The sequence below is a fragment of the Sus scrofa genome, chromosome 11 (assembly GCF_000003025.6).
Source record: "Sus scrofa isolate TJ Tabasco breed Duroc chromosome 11, Sscrofa11.1, whole genome shotgun sequence".
Lineage (NCBI taxonomy): Eukaryota > Metazoa > Chordata > Mammalia > Artiodactyla > Suidae > Sus > Sus scrofa.
The window spans coordinates 20,734,506-20,755,268 of NC_010453.5; the positions used below are offsets into that span (position 1 = coordinate 20,734,506).

Here is a 20,763-nt window from a genome sequence, read left to right on the forward strand (position 1 = left end):
GAGTCTTTCTGACACTGCTAAAAATGTGCACACAGAAGGGCATCTATTTTACGGGAGTCAAAAGTGGGTCCAAAAAAGGATACTCGACATGGTCTCAAAGGACCTCTCGACTGGCTGGCTTCTTAGTTGCAAAGGGAAACGAGAACGAGACAGCACCTGGACCACGTGATCAAATAACATCACCAATGAGGCACAAAGGTACATACACAGTCTGCCCCCAACTGTGAATTCCTGAGAAAGACAACATCACCTGTGCAGTGTCCCAAACGAGACCACAGAGACTTAATCTAATCATGAGGAACCAGGGGGGACTTTGCCTCACAAAATAAGAGGTAGTTCATTGAAAAAAAAAAGATGTAGGTGTTCCCATTGTGGCGCAGCAGAAACGAACCCGACTAGTATCCATGAGGATGTGGGTTTGATCCCTGGCCGCACTGAGTAGGTGAGCTGTGGTGTAGGCTGGCAGCTGTAGCTCTGATTTGACACCTAGCCTGGGAACTTTCATATGCCACATGTGCAGTCCTAAAAAAAAAAAAAAGAAAGAAAAAGGATGCATTATATTCCTGAAAATCTTAAGGTCATAAGAAAAAATCAAAGAAAGGTTATGGAAATATTTCAGAATAAGGGAAACTACAGCCACCTGACAACCATCCCACACCAAAGGGGAAGAAGAAGTGCTATGAAAAAGATCAATCTTAACATTTGAAATACAGGTGGCCGATCCGATGAAAATACGTTATAAATGTAAAGTTTATGAAGGTGATACCTGAAATGAGGTTACATAAGATAAAATTCCCATCCATGTTTAGGGAAAAGGACAAGGAAGTACAAAACTTATCCACCAATCTTCGGAAGAAGAATTATGTGTGTGGAGGAGAAAAAAAGAGAGAAATACGGTAAGTGTTCATCACAGGTAAATCTGGGAAGAAGGTTATAATTTTTTGTAACCATTTGTAGAAACTTGTACTTCTTCTTCAGCCTCTCATCAATTTAAAATTACTTCCAAATAAGAGGCTGAAAAAAAGTGAGTCTGCACCAAACCAAAAGCACCATGTCTCAAAAGGATAGCTTGGGGAAATGGGGCTTGGGCAGCCTTCGCATAAGAGGCCTTCTGAGGTCCCACTGTTGGGTCATTCAGCGATGCCGCCCCCGGGGAAGAGGTAGCTCAGCGAATCTAAGGAGCACACAACCATCACATATGAGAGTAACAGTAACAGCTAACATTTAGGTGCCCAGCATTGTGAGACTAATCCCGATGCACAGAAGATAAAGGTAAGGAGAGAGGGGCAGTTCAAAGGAGCCTGTGGTGGGTAACACGTCTTTGACATGCGGCTGAAACTGAATTCCAACTCACTGCCCACAACCATGACACCATACTCTCCAGGAACATGGGTTTTGTGATTGCAGCTCTTTTCCTCACTTTTTAACACAGAGACTGAGCCCGTTAAGAGTGTGAAAACGGCTTTTGTTTTTTTTTTTTTTGTCTTTTTGCCATTTCTTGGGCCGCTCCCGCGGCATATGGAGGTTCCCAGGCTAGGGGTCTAATCAGAGCTGCAGCCACCAGCCTACGCCAGAGCCACAGCAACGCGGGATCCGAGCCGCGTCTGCAACCTACACTACAGTTCACAGCAATGCCGGATCCTTAACCCACTGAGCAAGGGCAGGGATCGAACCGGCAACCTCATGGTTCCTAGTCAGATTCGTTAACCACTGCCCCACGACGGGAACTCCTGAAAACGGCTTTCTGATGGTACATGTTCAGACACCTCATGGCACAGAAATGAGCTATATTGAAATTAACCATCTGAAGCCCATTCATTCTGGGAGAAGGGAAGAAAGAGTTGTAAGCAATGCTTTACTTCCATGTCACCAGCTCAAACCTGGGTTTTGCTTGGAACCTTGCAGATTTATTTCCAGGTTTATGCCCAAACTGCTCTCTCTGCCGCCACCCAAATTTTACCCGATGGAGCCACCTAACCTACCTTGAACTCTGTCCCCAAATTCCCCCACCAGTGGCTCTTTGCTAGAGTCTCTTAATCTTCCTAGGCATTTCCAAAATCACTTATTCTTTGGCTTTCAAGTCTTTCCAAGTTGATGTTCATCCGGTCAGTTCATAGGCTTCTTCTGCGGCTGTAAAAACCTGCATCGGATGGTTTTGCCTTCAGTTTCTACGAAAGCAGGTTTTCTGTGGGTCTTAGTTGCCATGGCCTGACTTAAGACTGACATAAAGATTTAGTGAAGTTAATGGAAACAGGCAACTCTCATCTTTAATGGGAGGTGAAGTATAGCAGAGGAGCAGGAAAACTAAAAAAGCTAAAAAGACTGGAAAACCAGATGTTGAACAGGTCTGACTACTGATCTCACTAATGAGTGTTCAACTCCACGATAAATCTTGGTAGAGTATGTGGCCCCTATTCTGGCAGAATATTGCACCGGATCTCTCGTTAATCCGAAAGCAAGCAGTCTTACCTCACATTCTGGAGATGGCTCCAACTGTATTTGACCACTGGAGGAATAAGAGAAAAAGAAGATATAAAGTAGAATCTAAAGCAAAAAAGTTTCAATGTAACAAGAGAAAATACTTTGTTATAAAAGGGCCAACATACTTTAGTGCAGAGTCTTGTAATTCCAAGTCTTCTGCTGATTCCACAGGATAAAAGTTTGCAACACTTCTCTCTGTAACATCTATGTTTACCCTAGAGAGTAGGGGGAAAAGATGTTAGCAAATCTATTAAACTTCTAACATACCCTCCTGCTTTTACGCATATTCAGTTTTAAATTTCAATATTAAAAAGTTCTGTTTATCATTCGGATTAAGTAATGAAAGGTTTATGGCAGAAATTTCATACTTCATGGTATTTTCCCACCACGGGCCAAATTTATTGTAGTGTAATTTTAATATAATTTTCCATCTGCTTGGGTATCAAAATCCAACTTATTTAAAATACAGTAGTAGTAATTTCAGATCGGGTCATAGTATTTGTAGGGAGCTCACGTTAGCGTTTTTTCTCGAACTTTATTAGTTTACAGAAGCATGTAAAGCTTTTTTTTAAGGTACTAGATTATTTTTTTATCATTTTTATTTTTTCCACTATAGTTGATTTACAGTGTTCTGTCCATTTCCACTGTACAGCAAAGTGACCGAGCCATACATACATATATATAGCCATACATATATATCCTTCTTTTTCTCACATTATCCTCCATCAGGTTCCCTCACGAACTGTTCTATCCTATACTATACATGGGCTATATTATGGTATTTATATCAAGGACATTTGTTTTAATAGGAAGATCTCTTTGTAGACAGACACCAATAATACTCTTGGGTTATAAAAAAAAAATTAAGAATTCATTGGAGTTCCCGTCGTGATGCAGTGGTTAACGAATCCGACTAGGAACCATGAGGTTGCGGGTTCGGTCCCTGGCCTTGCTCAGTGGGTTAAGGATCTGACGTTGCTGTGGGCTGTGGTGTAGGTTGCAGACGCGGCTCAGATCCCGCCTTGATGTGGCTGCGGTGTAGGCCGGCAGCTACAGCTCTGATTCGACCCCTAGCCTGGGAACCTCCATATGCCATGGGAGCGGCCCTAGAAAAGGCAAAAAAACAACAACAAAAAAAGGAATTCATAAGCAATTTGATCTGTATTTTCATTTCTGAAGTTGTCTTACAGATAGTTTCTGAATTTCTATAATTTTAAGGGTTGACTTTTTAGAAAGATCTATAAAATAGGGACTTTCTATAAGTCATATAAAAGTTACAGACCTTAAGGCAGGGATAAATTCATACAACACATGCCTATTGAAAACGCTATCATATCAACTATTAGAAATCCTGAAGAGCAAAAAAAAAATTAACATAAAGGCAAAACAGAATCAACTAAAACAGTATTCAACTAAAATTTTTGATGTTGACGTTGTATGAAACATAAATCTCTAAAACTTAATCCTATCATCAGTGACGTAACTAAAACAACGAAATCTGGACCTATGAAATATGAGAGACAGGAAAACCCTAACGTGCATATAAACTTTTTACTACCCTTCATTCAAGCAGCTGGAAATAAATGACCTCTTGAGGTGCGTTCTCTTTATCAGAAGCAAAACCAGGACTCTTTCTTTATTCCCATTACACAGGCGCACAGACACATGATCATCAAGTTCGCATTGTCCTGTCATAACAGCTATTTCAGGACGAACAACGAAGATCTAACGCAGCCAAAGTAGTGGATTCTCTCAGGGAGGAAATCAAATCCATATAAAGTTTTACAACAGAATATAATTTTATTTTATTTTATTTTATTTTATTTTTTTTGTCTTTTTTTTTGTTGTTGTTGCTCTTTCTTGGGCCGCTCCCGCGGCATATGGAGGTTCCCAGGCTAGGGGTTCAATCGGAGCTGTAGCCACCGGCCTACGCCAGAGCCATAGCAACCCGGGATCCGAGCCACGTCTGCAACCTACACCACAGCTCACGGCAACGCCGGATCGTTAACCCACTGAGCAAGGCCAGGGACCAAACCTGCAACCTCATGGTTCCTAGTCGGATTCGTTAACCACTGCCCCACGACGGGAACTCCTGAAAGTAACTTTTAAATCTAAGTCTCAAAATCCCAGACCTAAACCTCTAGCAGCTAAATGGCATTACCATCTTGGATGCTATTCATCCGGTCCTAAGCTGACCCCAACATCCTCCTCCTGGTTCGCATCTCAGCTGGAGACAAAAGGGGTTCAGGTGTAAAACTCCTTGGGCTGTTCCCTCTCATCCTCACCACCCGCTTCAAACAATCACCCAAGAAAAACAACGGCAACACCATCTACCGCCGTGTCTCTACAATACGCAAAAGTATAAAGAAAAAGGGTAATTTAGAAATACCCACAGGCGGCAGTCCCTGTCGTGGTGGAGCGGATACAAATTCGACTATGAACCATGAAGTTGTGGGTTCAATCCCTGCCCCTGCTCCGTAGGTTAAGGATCTGCCATTTTGCCGTGAGCTATGGTGTAGGTTGCACACAAAGCTTGGATCTGGCGTTGCTGTGGCTGTGGTGGAGGCCAGCAGTTGTAGCTTTGCTTTGACCCCTAGCCTGGGAACTTCCATATGCTGCGGGTGTGGCCCTAAAAAGCAAAAAAGGGGAAATACGCACACACAAAGAAATCCATCTTCACCTATCTTTTTAGTTTTACTTTTTTCTAAACTTCTTAGACAACTGGAACCTAATTCTATTTATATCACCAGGGTCAAACGCTATGCCATTTTTATACTTTTTAAAATTAACACTATATAATGAGCAATCTAAAAATATATTAGAGGGAATTCCCCAGAGGCTCAGCGAGTTAAGGATTCAGCATTATCAGTGCTGTGGCTTGAGTTTAATCCCTAGTCAAGGAACTTCTGCATGCCATGGGCGCAGCCAAAAACAATTTGTTGGAAACTTAAAAATTTTTATTGGCCACACAGTTCATCTTCTTAATGACCAAACTACATTTAAGTATCTCCAAACTGTGAGGCCATTTCCTTGTTTCCAAATATATGCTATTAAAAACATCTCTCCCCTCGCAATCTCTGTTCACATCTCTTTGTCCCTTAGGATCTATTTTTAGAATTCATTGAAAAGGTTTATATTTATTTTTATATTATGGCCACATACTACAAAGGATGCCTGTTGGAGTGGTTCTGCAAACTTACCTTTCCACCAGCCGTTTATACATCATTTCAAAATCCTCACAACCCTGAAAGATAAGTACTTGTAACCCATCTTAAGATGAGAAAACTGGGAGTTCCCATCGTGGCTTGGTGGTTAATGAACCTGACTAGGACCCATGGGGATGCAGGTTTGATCCCTGGCCTCGATCAGTAGGTTACGGATCTGGCATTGCTGTGAGCTGTGGTGTAGGTCACAGACTTGGCTCGGATCCGTAGTTGCTGCAGCTGTGGGGTAGGCTGGCAGCTACGGCTCTGATTGGACCCCTAGCCTGGGAACTTGTTAGGGGGTGGCCCTAACAAAAGATCAAAAAAAAAAAGATAAGAAAAGTGGGGTACAGAGAAGTTATATAACTTACCCAGATTAACAGGTGTTAACGCTGGGTTTGCAACCAGTGACTGACTGATTCAAGGTATATTCTTCACCAGCTATTTCCCTATTTCTTATCATTTCTCTCTCACCCCAAAATACAAAATACACCCCAGCGCCATGGGTCCTTCCCACCTGAGACTTCTCAAGTCTGCTCCCTTCCTTCTGACCTCGGTGCCTTTGTATAAGCTTGTGTTTCAATCCAGAACGTGCTTTCTCCTTGAAAAGGCCCGCTATGAAGCCCAGTAAAATTCTCCAACCTTCAGGAAGGCCAGCTGGGCCATCTCCCCTTTCCCTTCTGGGGTGGGGCATTCACTCTAGTTTATCACTTTTCCCCTTCGCTTCAAGCACTGAAATCAAGTACACCCATCAATCACTGCTCAAGGCCCTTCTCTCTGACTGCAGCGTAAGTTCTTAGAAGGAAGGGCTGCGTCTCGTCCATCTTGATGGCTCCCAAGGGGCACACCGTCGATATGCCCACGCTCTAAGCACCTAACTAGTGTGTGCAGAATTGAAATGCTTTTCAAATCAATTGCTGAAGATTTCCAGCCGTACGCAAGCTGACCTGTCACTGTGCTTTCAGAGCCACACAACAGCATGCTGGGACTCACACATTCCCAGAATTTCCACACACACCATCTTACAAGACCATGTCATCTTCATATTTTTTTTTTTCATCTTCATATTTAAGTTCCCAGGGTCTCTGAAGAATTTCTTGGGGAAAAGCTTGGGATCAATTTCTCTATCAATAGGGCAGTTATTACCTGATACTAGATATACTTCCTTCCTCAAAAAGATTTTGTTCATGGGAATTCCCTTATCCTCAGCTAAGAAATCAAAAAATATATCTATTGCATGTAGTGCCTTTTATTATCATAATTACTATTATTATCATTACTACTACTACTACTTTGCTTTTTAAGGCCACACCCACGGCATATGGAAGTTCCCAGACAAGGTGTCAAATCGGAGTTGTAGCCGCTGGCCTACACCACAGCCACAGCAATACGGGATCCAAGGGGCGTCTACCACTTAGACCACAACTCACGGGAACGCCGGGTCCTTAACCCACTAAGCGAGGCCAGGGATCGAACCCACATCCTCAAGGATACTAGTTGGATTCGTTTCCATTGCGCCACGACAGGAATTCCCAATGCCAATTATTGATAGTGACAAATGAAAAAATTATCTTGTCACCCAAATCTTTAGAAATATATGATTTCTTTAACATAGATTTGGCACCACCAGAAATAAATATGATAGTACTTGATTCCAAAAATTGCCCGACTGGAGTTCCTGTCATGGCGCAGTGGAAACGAATCTGACTAGGAACCACGAGGTTGAGGGTTTGATCCCTGGCCTTGCTCAGTGGGTTAAGGATCCGGCATTGCCATGAGCTGTGGTGTAGGTCACAGATGTGGCTTGGATCCGGCGTTGCTATGATTGTGGCGTAGGCTGGTGGCTACAGCTCCGATTCGACCCCTAGCCCCGGAACCTCCATGTGCCACAGGTGCGGCCCTAAAAAGGACAAAAAACAAACAAAAAAAATTGCCCTATGAATTGCATGAAGGGTGAATGAATTTCATGAAGAGATGGAGAAGGGGGGAATTGATCTGGGTCCCTCCAGAAGTCTGACCCTTCTACTTACGGATCTTGGAAAAACAGGCAGTGACAATGACTTTTCTTTGTTGGTGGTTAATGGTTAGCTCATGCCGTGTGTATAAATATTTTGAAAACTGAGATAACGCGCTCAATAAATTAGTGCGCATTATTTACACAGGAAACCTGGGCCAAGGAAAAACCAACATACCTGTCAGGTTCTTGCAGAAAATCCACTGCTTCTCTCAGCTGTTTGATCATTGCTATATCCATTTCCTGGTTTGGGGATGAACTTATTCTGCAGCTGGAAACCAAGCATGAGACAGAAAGTGGTCACGAGAATATGAATACCACCTAAAGCAAACTTGTCCTCAAGAGCAAACTTATAGAAGTCCATCTAACATTAAAAAATCATTTTGGAGTTCCTGTCGTGGGGCAGTGGTTAACGAATCCGACTAGGAACCATGAGGTTGCAGGTTTGGTCCCTGCCCTTGCTCAGTGGGTTAACGATCCGGCGTTGCCGTGAGCTGTGGTGTAGGTTGCAGACGCGGCTCGGATCCCGCGTTGCTGTGGCTCTGGCGTAGGCCGGTGGCTACAGCTCCGATTAGACCCCTAGCCTGGGAACCTCCATATGCCGCGGGAGCGGCCTAAGAAATAGCAACAAGAACAACAACAACAACAACAAAAAGACAAAAAAAAAAAAAAAATCATTTTGACAAACTCATAGAGTTCTAGTTGTAGCTCAGTGGTAATGAACCCGACTAGGAACCATGCGTGTTTGATCCCTGGCCTCACTCAGAGGGTTAAGGATCTGGCCTGGCTCTGATGTAGGTCTCATTGGATCTGGCATTTCTGTGGCTGTGGTGTAGGCCGGCAGCTGTGGCTCCGATTCAACCCCTGCCTGGGAACTTCCATGTGCCAAGGGTGCAGATCTAACAAGAAGAAGAAAAAAAAAAAAGATTTTGACAAATCCAATATTTTATTTTATTATTTTATTTTACTTTGTTTTGTCTTTTTAGGGCCACATGCAGCATATGGAGGTTTCCAGGCTAGGGGTCTAATTGCAGGTATAGCTGCTGGCCTACGCCACAGCCACAGCATGCGGGATCTAAGCCGCATCTGTGAGCTACACCACAGCTCATGGCAACAGTGGATCCTTAACCCACTGAGCGAGGCCAGGGATCGAACCTGCGTCCTCAGTCCTCATGGATGCTAGTCAGATTCGTTTCCGCTGAGCCACGACGGGAACTCCCAAACTCAGTATTTTAATGATGGTGTGTCCATATCCTATAGGGTAGGTTGCCAGAGCAGAGCAGAAAAAGCTACTGGGTGGGGTGGGGGAGCCCCCACTGTAAAGGGCTCACACAAAGTCTCAATGCCTGTGGGCCCCCACCTGCTCCTCTATAAAATCAGGGCAATGGACTAGCTGGGTGCTGCTCTCACCATGCTTTCCTGAGCCCTAAGGGGATGCCCAGGGGTGCTCGGTGAGGGCGGGCCTGCACTGCTTCCAAATCTGGTTCAACCAGCGTGGCTGTTTTACTGCTTTCATACAATATGGGACTTCAGTGTGGGATGCTGGTTCTCAGAGTCTCTTTAGGCAGCAACCTCATCAACGGTGCCTAAAACGTCTGATATTCCCAAGTGGGTCTGTGCGGGCTTGGACATTTTGTTAAGCTCTACCAATGATACTGATTTACAGGCAGAGCTGAGAACAACAGTTAGAAGATTGAGAAGGGGGTTTCTAAAGCTTGACACCGTTTAAAAACTCTCCCTATCAAATCCCTTCCCCTCTAATTCTATATCGAAGCTAATTCTCCTTCGCATCACAGAAATAGAGCCAACGAATAGCCTGTTATAGTCGACAGTGATTTGAAAGGAATTCTAAACTGTTTTTAAAGGGCAAGAGAGAGTCAACCAAAGTTACTCTTTTCCACTACAGAACATGAGCCAATGTTGATCTGTAAGTGGAGAAACCTTTGAACAAGGCAGTAAATCCTCACTAAGGGGAAAGACCCTCGTGAGGTTTGATGGAAGGTCCACGCCTCTGTGCTGGATCGTGGAAAACTAAATCCTGGGAACCAAAAATCAACCCCGTGCCATCAAGTCCAAACTGAATGCCCCCGCCAAGAGTTCACTGTCTGACAGCTATGCCCTCCCCGTAAAGCTGGCCAAGGAAATCTTGATACACAATAGAGTAGAAGGGATGTCCATTTGGTACGAGGTCCCTGGGTTCAATCCCAGCCCTCCGTAACCCCGGGGCAAGGTCGTCAATTTCTCTGTGCCTCAGTTTTGGCATCAATGAAATGGGGGATAACCACAGAACTTACTCCATAGAATTGTGGCAAAGATGAAACGAGTTACTACCAGTGAGGCGTGATTCAGGACGGTGCCTGGCGTGTGCTCTTTAATAACTGTCAGTGACTATAACTATGAGACTCAAGACCAGTATATCTGAGGTAATGGGCTTCTCACTTGACCCTGAAGGCTCTGAGGAACGATGGGGGAACAGGACCACCTATCACTTTAGGTCCAGGGGTCAGTCCGTGCAGACAAGTGAAAATAAGCTACACTCTCCCGTCGAGGAATTCGATCTGATTTCCCAGACCCCATTTTACCCAAGAGCCTCACGTCCAGATAAAACTCGAGGCCAAGGAAGAGAGATGACCAGGCCCTGTATGGCCCCCACACTTTGATAATAAGCCTCGCACAGAGGAACAGTGGCAGCTTCTGAGCAGTATCGTTGCCCAAAGGGGACTGAAGCTCTACCAGGACGGGGCTGCCATTTGTGCGAAACATGAACCTCACAGGAGGGCGGCTCCTCGCCAGCCCTCGGTACTCACAGCTCCTCCCTGGACAGCCAGTGCACGTCCTCGTCTATCCGTAACACTTCCATGCGGGTCTCAACCCTCTCCTGTGGACAGAACACAGGGGAATCCTGAGAAACACCGGCTGTAACAGGCAGCAGTCTCAGCCTGCCCCGAACCGTGTTCACGGCAGCACCACGCACCACGGCCGAAAGGCGGAAACAACCCAAGTGTCCGTGGACAAATGCGTGGAGAAACAAAATGTGGTCGATCCATACGGTGGAATATCACTCAGCCTTAAAAAGGAAGGAAATTTGGACACTTGTGACGACACAGATAAACCATGAGGACATTACGGTAAGTGAAATAAGCCAGTTCCCCCCAAGACAAATATGGTATGATTTTGCGTAGGTGAGGTTCCTAGAATAGCCAAATTCTTAAAGACCAAAAGTAGGATGGTTGTGGCTTGATTTGGGATCTGGGTGTCCAGACCAGGGGTTGACCCGGGACGATGGTGCTGGAAGCATCAAGTCCCAACCACTAGGCCACCAGGGAGCCCCTGGAGGCTATCGCTGAAAGGGCGAAGAGTTTCAGTTTTACGAGATGAAATGAGTGTTTGGAGATGGAGGATGGTGATGGTTACAATGTGGATATACTTACCATTGAATCATATGCTTAAAAATCGCTAAGATGGGAGTTGCCATCGTGGCTCAGGGGTTAACGAACCCAACTAGGAACCATGAGGTTGCAGGTTCAATCCCTGGCCTCGCTCAGTGGGTGAAGATCCAGCATTGCTGTGAGCTGTGGTGTAGGTCACAGACGCGTCTCAGATTCACAGTTGCTGTGGCTGTGGTGTAGACTGGCAGCCACAGCTCTGATTGGACCCCTAGCCTGGGAACCTCCATGTGCTGCAGATGGTCAGCCTCATGTGATTTACACTGTGCCACAGTTAAAAATAAAATTATACGATAGTGTAAATCAACTATACTTCAATAAAAAAGTAAAAATGAAATGAAATTAAAAAAAAGAAACCCTAGCCCTGAGCCACAATACCTTAGAGTCAGAAAAGAGTCAGAAATGCAAAGCTTGAATGTATATATGGATGTGTGACTGGGTCACCTTGCTGTACGTAGGAAACTGACAGAACGCTGTTAACCAGCTTTAATGGACAAAATAAAAATCACTAAAATAAAAAAATAAACAAAAGAAATGCAAAGCTTAACTGGATTCCTTATTGCCCTCTCAGCACCTCCGGGTGTTGACAGATTCTTCCACTGGGCTTATCAGTCACATGAGAAGGTACATTCTACTGTGAGTGAGAGGAGGGGTGTGTGTGTGTGTGTGTGTGTGTGTGTGTGTGTGTGCCCGCACGCGCAGTTAGGAAAAAAGGAAGTATAAAACACTTAACAACATAAGATGCCTCAAATTGCATCTAACAGTTTTCATGCGTAAACATCCAGATTTCCCTGAAATGCACCCCCTTTTATTACCCCAAAGAAGCACTGTGGGGGGAGTAGTTAGAAAGGCATGGCCCACTGTTGGCACGCCCCCTCTTTCCACTCGGATCTCAGACACGGGGAAATGCGGCTTCAACTCAGCTGACGGCTAGAACGGAAGCCACCCCTGAACAGGGGACAGTCCCCGAGCAAGGAAGGAACAGCAGACAAAAGGACTGTTTTCTGTGTCAAAGTTCTGACACATCGTGAACGAACTCGGGCCCAGTCAAGTCCCTGGATGTGCCACAGAGAACAAGTCTTTCAAGGAGGTTTCTTGCTATACAATGCCCGCCTCCGGCTTGAAATCCACTCAGATTTCTTCTAGATTGATTATACTTTTGGGACCTAATCAAATCAATACAGTAATTACTGTGCCACTAGCCAAATGATAGTGAAACTCCTGGGCGAAAGTATACTTCCAGAAATAACCAAGAAAACATATTTTTATATGTTCCAGTTGGGTTTCAACTGTAGGAGCCAAGAGTATTTCCTTCTAATTGTATTTTTTTTTTTAACAGCAGCACCTGTGGCATGTGGAAGTTCCCAGGTTAGAGGTCGAATTGGAGCTGCAGTTGCCGGCCTACACCACAGCCACAGCAACACGGGATCCAAGCCACATCTGTAACCTGCGCCACAGTTCTCGGCAACTCCAGAGCCTCAACCCACCGAGCAAGGCCAGGGATGGAACCCGCATCCTCATGGACACTATATCAGGTTCTTAACCCACTGAGCCACAATAGGAACTCCTCCTTCTAATGTTTAGTTTTATAATAAAAAAGGAGCCAATGGTATAAAACATTTTTTTTTCAGTAGGAAAAACAGGGGCACACGGGGCTTCTTTGGCTAAGGTAGTGGATTATACAGTTGCTACACATTATTCACGAGTTCTGTATTTATAAATTTGCCTACCTACCAAAATTTATTTGGAACCCCCAAATTAATGCTCATGGTGCTTTTGGAGACACATGCAGAGCTTGGTGAAAAACTGGAGCTCCTTTCCAGCTGAGGGTGAACAAGGTGACAGACACCCTGCCTTCCTGTTTCAGCTCTCCGACTGTAAAAAAGAGTCCTTTCCAGAGTCTCTTTAGTACCCACTTTCACACCTCCCTGCTGTTCATTGCTGATTTTGCTTTTTAAAATGCCCTCTAGTTTGGCACTGACATGCTGTCTAGCTGTCCTAAGCGCAAGAAGGCTGTGACGAACCCTACAGAGAAAACATCTGTGTTACCAAAGCTTCCTTCCCGCGCGAGTGAGTGACGGGGCTGACGGTTGCAAGTTCAATGTTAACGAACTGACAATATACGTTAAATAAGGTGTCTTGAGACAGTAATGCACATAAAACCAGCTTATATGCTGACCAGCTTATATGCTATCCGTGTGGCCAGCGGCTGGCAGGAACCAAACTCTGTATTCCCACCCACCCCGAGGTCTCGGGAGCAATGGTTCAGGATCAGATAGCAGCGTTCAAGCAGAGTCTATAGAACAGAACTGCCCCGAATGAGGATTGACTGTGGTCTCGAAAGCTCAAGATGCTATAAACCCGGGTTATACAAAATATGGAACTCTTGATGGACAATCGATTCGGCACCCTGGCTGGCAGTCAAACACACTCCCCCCGGACTGTAAAAGTGATATAGGTTCTATTTTATTATTGGCGTTCCTCTCCACTTGCCAACAGAAGCCTCTTGCAGGAGTGTGTGCTCTGGAAACACCGGCCTGGTAGATTTCCATGCCCCCTCGTGACTCCCCTAGACTCCTCCCCCAGGACCCATTCTGTGGAGCAGCATTTCCAGCCCCCTGCTTCCTGAAATCTCCAGATCTAGAGAAATTTGCTTTTCTGAAACAATCTTCTTTATTTTCCTAATTGCTTTCATTGTTTTCCTTCAAGGCTTCCATCTTTAGACTCTCAACTGAAGATAAATTCTTCACACCAGAAAGACAATGGAGTTCCCATTGCGGCTCAGTGGGTTAAGAACCCAGCTAACATCCATGAGAATGCGGGTTTGATCCCTGGCCTGGCTCAGTGGGTTAAGGATCTGGCGTTGCTGTGGCTGTGGTGTAGTTTTGCAGATGTGGCTTGGATCCTGCATTGCTGTGGCTGTGGCAGAGGCCAGCAGCTGCAGCTCTGACTCGACCCCTACCCTGGGAACTTCCACAGGCCACAGGTGCGGCCCTTTAAAAAAAAAAAAAAAAAAGGACGAAAGACCAATTTTCCACATTGTCATGACAGATTTGCCTCAGAGCTGACAGACAGGCATCAAATCTGGGAGAGCCTTGTGAGAACCACTGGCTGAAGAGTAACACGATTAGATTTTTATTTTAGGAAAATGTCTGGTGGCAGGAGAGAGAGAGAGAGAGAGAGAGAGAGTGTGTGTGTGTGTGTGTGTGTACATGGGCGATCTCGGGCATGCAAGGTTGGGGTGCTGGATGCCCCACGTGTGTGTGTGTGTGTGTGTGTGTGTGTACATGGGCGATCTCGGGCATGCAAGGTTGGGGTGCTGGATGCCCCGCGTGTGTGTGTGTGTGTACATGGGCGATCTCGGACATGCAAGGTTGGGTGCTGGATGCCCCGCTGGGGTGGGAGGGGCTCTGGCATCCTCCAAGTAAGCCGTGATGAGGCTCCCCTGAAGCACCATCAGTGCAGGTGGAGGGCAGAAAGGAGGCAGTGGGTGTGAGATATTTGGAAACGAGAACTGATGGATTAATGATGGGTTAGATATAGAGTTAAGCTTTCTATAAGTGTATGTCATATGCCAGGTTCACTGGTTTTGTCTTGAGGGCATAAAGACCTCTCGAGCACACCAGGCTCACAGAATGTACAACTCGGCTCCTTTCCTCCCGGCTCCTTTGAAGGTGATGCCCAGAGACGTGAGTCTAGATAGAGCCCCGCCACTGTAACAGCATCCTTGGGAAAAAGAAGACCAGCCCCTGGAGAGCCCACACCTGATTGTAACACTAACTCAGAGATCACTGAATCTCGATAGCCACAAGGAATTTGAATGTTTCCAAAAGGATTTTCCTTGTGACCCTTGGGTGCCACAATTTAACCAAAAGGACAGGTAGAAACATACCAAGGCACCTAATCATGTCACAAAGTGGAACCGTCACGACCAGCTTTACAAAGGGCTAGCTTTTAGCCCTCATTTTTGCCACCCCTAAAGGTTCACCTGGCAATTTAGTGACTTTGTCCAACTTTTCAACACCGCAGTGCCACTCTCCACCTGTTCAGGAGCGTGTGTCCTCGGACTGAGCTTTCTCAAAAGGGAAGACATTTTTCCCAGATTTTAAAAGTCTTAGTTTTCTCCTTTTTTTTTTTTTTTTTTTTTTTTTGTCTTTTTGCTATTTCTTGGGCCGCTCCCGCGGCATATGGAGGTTCCCAGGCTAGGGGTCGAATCAGAGCTGCAGCCACCGGCCTACGCCAGAGCCACAGCAATGCGGGATCCGAGCCGCGTCTGCAACCTACACCACAGCTCACGGCAACGCCGGATCGTGAACCCACTGAGCAAGGGCAGGGACCGAACCCGAAACCTCATGGTTCCTAGTCGGATTCGTTAACCACTGCGCCACAACGGGAACTCCTAGTTTTCTCCTTTGACTATGAATATACTCTCAAGAAAAGCATTCACCTAGAATGCACTGAAAAGCATGTGAACCTCTGTTTCAGCTTCCGTAGGATCACGGTAATTCTGCTAAGTTTGCTAACCTATACGAGGCACTGCCAACCGGAAAGCTGAGTCATTTCTCAAAACAAAAGAAAATCAAAGATGCACGGACAAATGGAGAGGTTTGGGTGGCAGGGACCAGCTCCTAATAGCAGGAAATAAATGTGCTTAGCTTTGAGAAGATGCTATAAAGGCCTGAGGAAGCTGGCGATAAGCTGACAGCCATCATTCAGAGGTGATGGGTTGGGAACCTTGCACTTCACGTCGGAGGCGCCCAAAAGACGTAAATACATTTAAACATTAGTCGAGTCTCAACTTGCCTCAATATAGTTTATAAATTCTGGATGGAGGGTATCCGTTTCATGTGGAAATGGGTCTCTTTCTTCTCCAGGGTTGTCACCGTCCCTCACAAGGGAAGGCGCTGGTTGACATTCCTGATGAAACTCCCCTATTAGGAAAACACAGAGAAAGGCAGAGAGCATGACTTCATGGTCAGATGAGCAAAACAGACGACTCTCAAATACATCATCTGATTATTCCCATCTTCTCTGCATGAAGGACCCAAGTTTTCTCTTCCCTCAAGTATGCGAGGAAAAGGTGGAAAAAGGAAGAAGAGGAAGAAAAGGAAAAGACACAGGAAGCCCCAAACCGAATGAACTTAAAAGTCAAGGCCTCTTTAGGGCTCAGTTCCCCAAGACAGAAATGAAATTCCCTCCAATTCTTTTTTTCAAGGAACAGAGAAAAGAAAGCATCAAAGAGGGTGTTTTGAGCTCTCAGCAGCGTGTGACAAGTATTTCCAATTCAAAATTCAATACACGGAGTTCCCGTTGTGGCGCAGTGGTTAACGAATCCGACTAGGAACCATGAGGTTGCAGGTTCGATCCCTGGCCTTGCTCAGTGGGTTAAGGATCCGGCATTGCCGTGAGCTGTGGTGTAGGTTGCAGATGCAGCTTGGATCGCGTGTTGCTGTGGCTGTGGTGCAGGCCAGCAGCTGTAGCTCCAATTCGACCCCTAGTCTGGAAACCTCCTCCATATGCCACGGGTACAGCCTTAAAAAACCAAAACCAACCAAACGAACAAAAAAATCTAGTAGGACCTCACCACCTTCAAGGACTCCCAGCCAGCAAAATACCCCCTTCTAAAAGAGAGGGGAGAAAACTCAGTGGTAATAAATTATGTAATTCTTTTTATTTGACAAAGTTGCCTAAAACACCTATATAACATATGTTGTTACAAAGCATATCTTATTTTTGCCGAACGGATACAGTTATATTTTTGGACAATGGATGGTTCCAATGATCATCTCAGATAAACGCAAATGCTAAACTTAAAAACCTGAACATAAGAAGTGAAAGCAAACACTGGAGTGGGAGTGCTCTCCCATCACTAGTGAGCGCATAGTCCAGCTACTAGGGAGAAAATCTGCCTATTAATCTAGTCTTCTTCTAGCCATACGTCATCCAACCATCTCTGCATCAAATCGGGAAACACTAAATTTTAAAATTTATTTTAAAAAGTCATTTGAATAAACAGGTGCAAAGTCCTGCCATATATAATCAAATGAGACTTTCTCATCGAGACATGAAACCTATTACTAGGGTATTGAAGGTATTCGAGACATAGAGAGCTCAGTGATCATGTGGTGATTATCAAAGAGCCGGAGAATTCGAGAGCTCCATGAGATGTTAGAGATATCCTCATCTAACCTCATTGCCAGAGGAGAGAATTAAGGTCAAATGACTTGTCCAAAGTCAAGAGCATAAGAGCACACAGTCCAGGTTCCTGGGCACACTTTCCAACTACATTTCCCAGCCTGGCATGTAGTTAGATATGACCCAGTAACCAAGGCTGGCTCTAAGGGATGGACACTTTTCTAGGCTCAGCTCTAAAAACCTCCCAGGAGCAAACCTCCATGCTCTTCCTCTTTGGGCTTGAAGCAGAGGGACTTGGAAATCTGGTGTTAAAGATGGTGGCGTCATTAGATAAAAGGGGCTTGGATCCTCGAATCACCACCTGGAAGAGAGGTGCCTGGCAATCATTACCTCCCATTGGGACTTACTTTAGATTGGGTTAAGCCAACACAATTTGGGGATTTTGTGCATTACAACACTAAAGACCCGAAATGTTCCACATAATATATCTCAATATTTTCTTCCCAATCACAGACTTAAAGAATCTTGTATGAAACTTCAGAACCAGAACAGCTCCCCTACTCACGCGCTGTGAGGAGTTACTTAAACCCTCTGAGCCTTGGTGTCCTCACCTATAAAATGGAGATTAGAGTAGAGCAGGCATCTCAGAGTTTCGAACTTTAAATGAGGTCACTGTCACAGACTGGCATGGCGCCTGGTACCTAGGAAATGCTCACTAAACATGAACTATTAGTGTTGCCCCTGGTCCGCATATTTTAAACACAGCATTTCAACCTTAAGACAAGCACTCGTCGCCCCAGTCTTGGTTCTCTGACCTTTAACGGGGCTGAGGTGATGATGGCAAGAGTCCTCCTTGATCTGCTCTTCTTCCATGATATTGGACATTGGCACATTGAGGCTAACGGTGTCTTCATCAGAAGGCTGAAAAGAAACGGGGCACGGCTTCATCCAAGGGCACATCAACACACACTAAGAGCATGCTCCGTGATTTAAAAAAATACTGCAATTCTCATAAATATTGAGTACAAGACGCCAAATACAAAGGCCAAGTCCACTCACAGACGTTCAAACACAGGCAAGACAGATCCACGGTGTTTGAAGTCGGGAGAGCGGCTGCTCTTGGGTTGGGGGGTGGGCACAGGAGGAGGCTTTCTCGGTGGCTGGAAAAATTCTGTTTCTCTAACGAGGAACTGGTTATGAGGTGTGTTCACTTTGCCAAAATTCATCAAGCTAACACTCAGGTACTCTGCAGGTACGTTCTAAGCTGAGATTTTTTTTTTCAGGAAACTGATGGTATTTTCTAACCTAAGAGCCATAGTCAGGGCACCAAGAAGGCCTGTGTCACAGCTAATGGAAGAAAGAAATAACTGTACACACACCATCACACCAGCCCTAAGTCTCGTTGATCTTTTCAACAGTAACGGTGCCCTGAGCTCTGAGGACAACACCAATTTACCAAAATATATTAAGGTTTCATGTGGTCAGGCACGAAAAGCAAGCAGTCAACCCCTGGGACAACATCCCATTTATTTACAGTGCATCTTATGGGCAACATGAAGCTTCTGGTTATTTCTCTGTTTCAAGCTGAGAAAGCTGTTTTAAATACGTAACAGTGCTAAATAATTATAGGTCTTAAAAGGAACAGGGGTTCTGTGCAATTTTCAGAACAGCACGTGGATTTAGTAACTACAGTTAGTTCTCCTTGGGGGGGGCGTCTTGCTTTCCCCACGCTAACTGATGGAAGTGTATTCTGAGCGTCTATGATTCCGTCACACATGAAATACGAAGCCTCATGTATTTTCCTGGGTCTCCATTGCAGTGTCGCGATTTCATGAAAGGCTTTTCAAAACACGCAAATCAGGAACCTCCACAGAACACACCGCAGGTGACTGAGGCTGGCTCCTAAATTCCCGAGGCTACGACTTTCAGAGAAGGATGTTTGCTGACTTTTGGACACGTGCACAAAGTGCTCAGAAACTGGCGGAAAACAAACATGCCTCTCATTCATTACACAGCGATTCACTGAGCCCCACATTCTCTTACTTGTTTATCTTACAAAAAAGGTGTTTTCAACGTCTGAGGGACAAATGCTAAATCAAGCAGACAATGGCAACAGCCAAAGAAGAGAATCTGGTGTGATTTTGAAACTCCACCTTGAGGGAGAAGCACGGATCAAAAATGACTGACCACAGACCTCCAGGCAAAGCAAAACTAGAAAGTGACAGAGGGTAAGTCAGAACCTTTACCCTTTACTAAAAACAAAATTTCTTGGAGGTGTTCTCAGCTAATGAGAGGACAGCGTGAGACAAAAGGGAAAAAAAGGCAAAGGGAAAATGCATACACCTCATTCTGTTGAATCTAATCCTCTCTGCAGTTCTTCCACCTTCCTGCTGTCTTAAAAACTTAGCAAAATTCCAACACAGGCATCTAGTTAGAAGGGAGAAAATAAACCCTTGGCCTCCTTTTAGAATGATATTAGCCTCCCACTTATACAGTAAGTGAGAACAAAAGGAGAATGAAGTTCTTTGTGTAATGTTTTATTAATGAACTTAATTATCCTTAGAAGACAGATAAAGGATCTGTTTAAAGCAGAGTCTGTTTTAATTTAATAGAAAAGAAGCTTGGGTGAGTAATTTCTGAAACAATGGGCTATTTCAGGGGACTTATGAGTTTTAATAAAGCTAAGGGAGTTGAATTAAATATAACTTGTAAAGCAATGTGTTGGGTATTTTCTCCCCCAGGGAACCCCAGTGAACTATTCATGCAGCTTCAGAAGGGTAATTTTATTTTATTGACACTGGCCTTCTTTTTCTGCCTACTAGTCTGTATTAGAAAGATTTTAAGGTATCCTAATTTTTTAAAAATATATTGATTTATGAAGTATTTCATGGAAAAGAGTCTGCATTAGAAAGATTTTAAGGTATCCTAATTTTTAATTTTTAAAAATATATTGATTTATGAAGGATGTCACGGAAAATTCAACCATCTTAGTTACTACATATTATACTTCGAAGACCTGAAGAAAACAGGGAAAAGGCATTTTTCCTGGACTTATATGTAGTAAAGATGGAGATTCCTTAGGTGGGGTAACTGACCTACCAATTATATCTTCAAAGAGTCTTATAATGTTTCAAAACTCAATAATCACAAAAATCCAGTAAGTTCCCTCAAAAAGGGAAGGCCTGAAGATCCACTCATTCCCAACCCCTCCTAGCTCTGCTGGTCAAGAAGCCCCATTTAATGGTTTATTAGTGAAAGACTTTGGGGAAACTAACAGACTATAAAGAAGCTAACAAATGTTCTCAATGACCTATTTATAGCCACTTAAGGAAGCTCCAGCGAGGGGGGGGGGGCCCTCTTAGCTCAAACATAGCCAAAGGTCATTCAATTGTCTGAAAAGAACTGAAAAGAACGCTACCAAAAAGTTTCAGGAAAACAAATGTTGGTATAAAAATTATGACAGCTCGAAAATGCAATTCCCTGT

At 44.6% G+C, this 20,763-nt stretch overlaps 1 protein-coding gene across 5 annotated transcripts in view; it reads right to left on the reverse strand.

Moving 5' to 3' along the window:
* Positions 1–20,763, reverse strand: part of LRCH1 (leucine rich repeats and calponin homology domain containing 1) — a 219,087-nt gene that overhangs the window by 46,849 nt on the left and 151,475 nt on the right. For all 5 annotated transcript variants that reach the window (XM_013980521.2, XM_013980522.2, XM_013980520.2 and 2 more), the window contains exons 8-13: positions 18,095–18,200; positions 15,948–16,075; positions 10,506–10,576; positions 7,877–7,969; positions 2,607–2,696; positions 2,470–2,506 (exon numbers count right to left, since the gene is read on the reverse strand). In XM_013980521.2, coding sequence (XP_013835975.2) covers positions 2,470–2,506; positions 2,607–2,696; positions 7,877–7,969; positions 10,506–10,576; positions 15,948–16,075; positions 18,095–18,200 — 525 coding nt within the window. The remainder of the gene's footprint in view (positions 1–2,469; positions 2,507–2,606; positions 2,697–7,876; positions 7,970–10,505; positions 10,577–15,947; positions 16,076–18,094; positions 18,201–20,763) is intronic.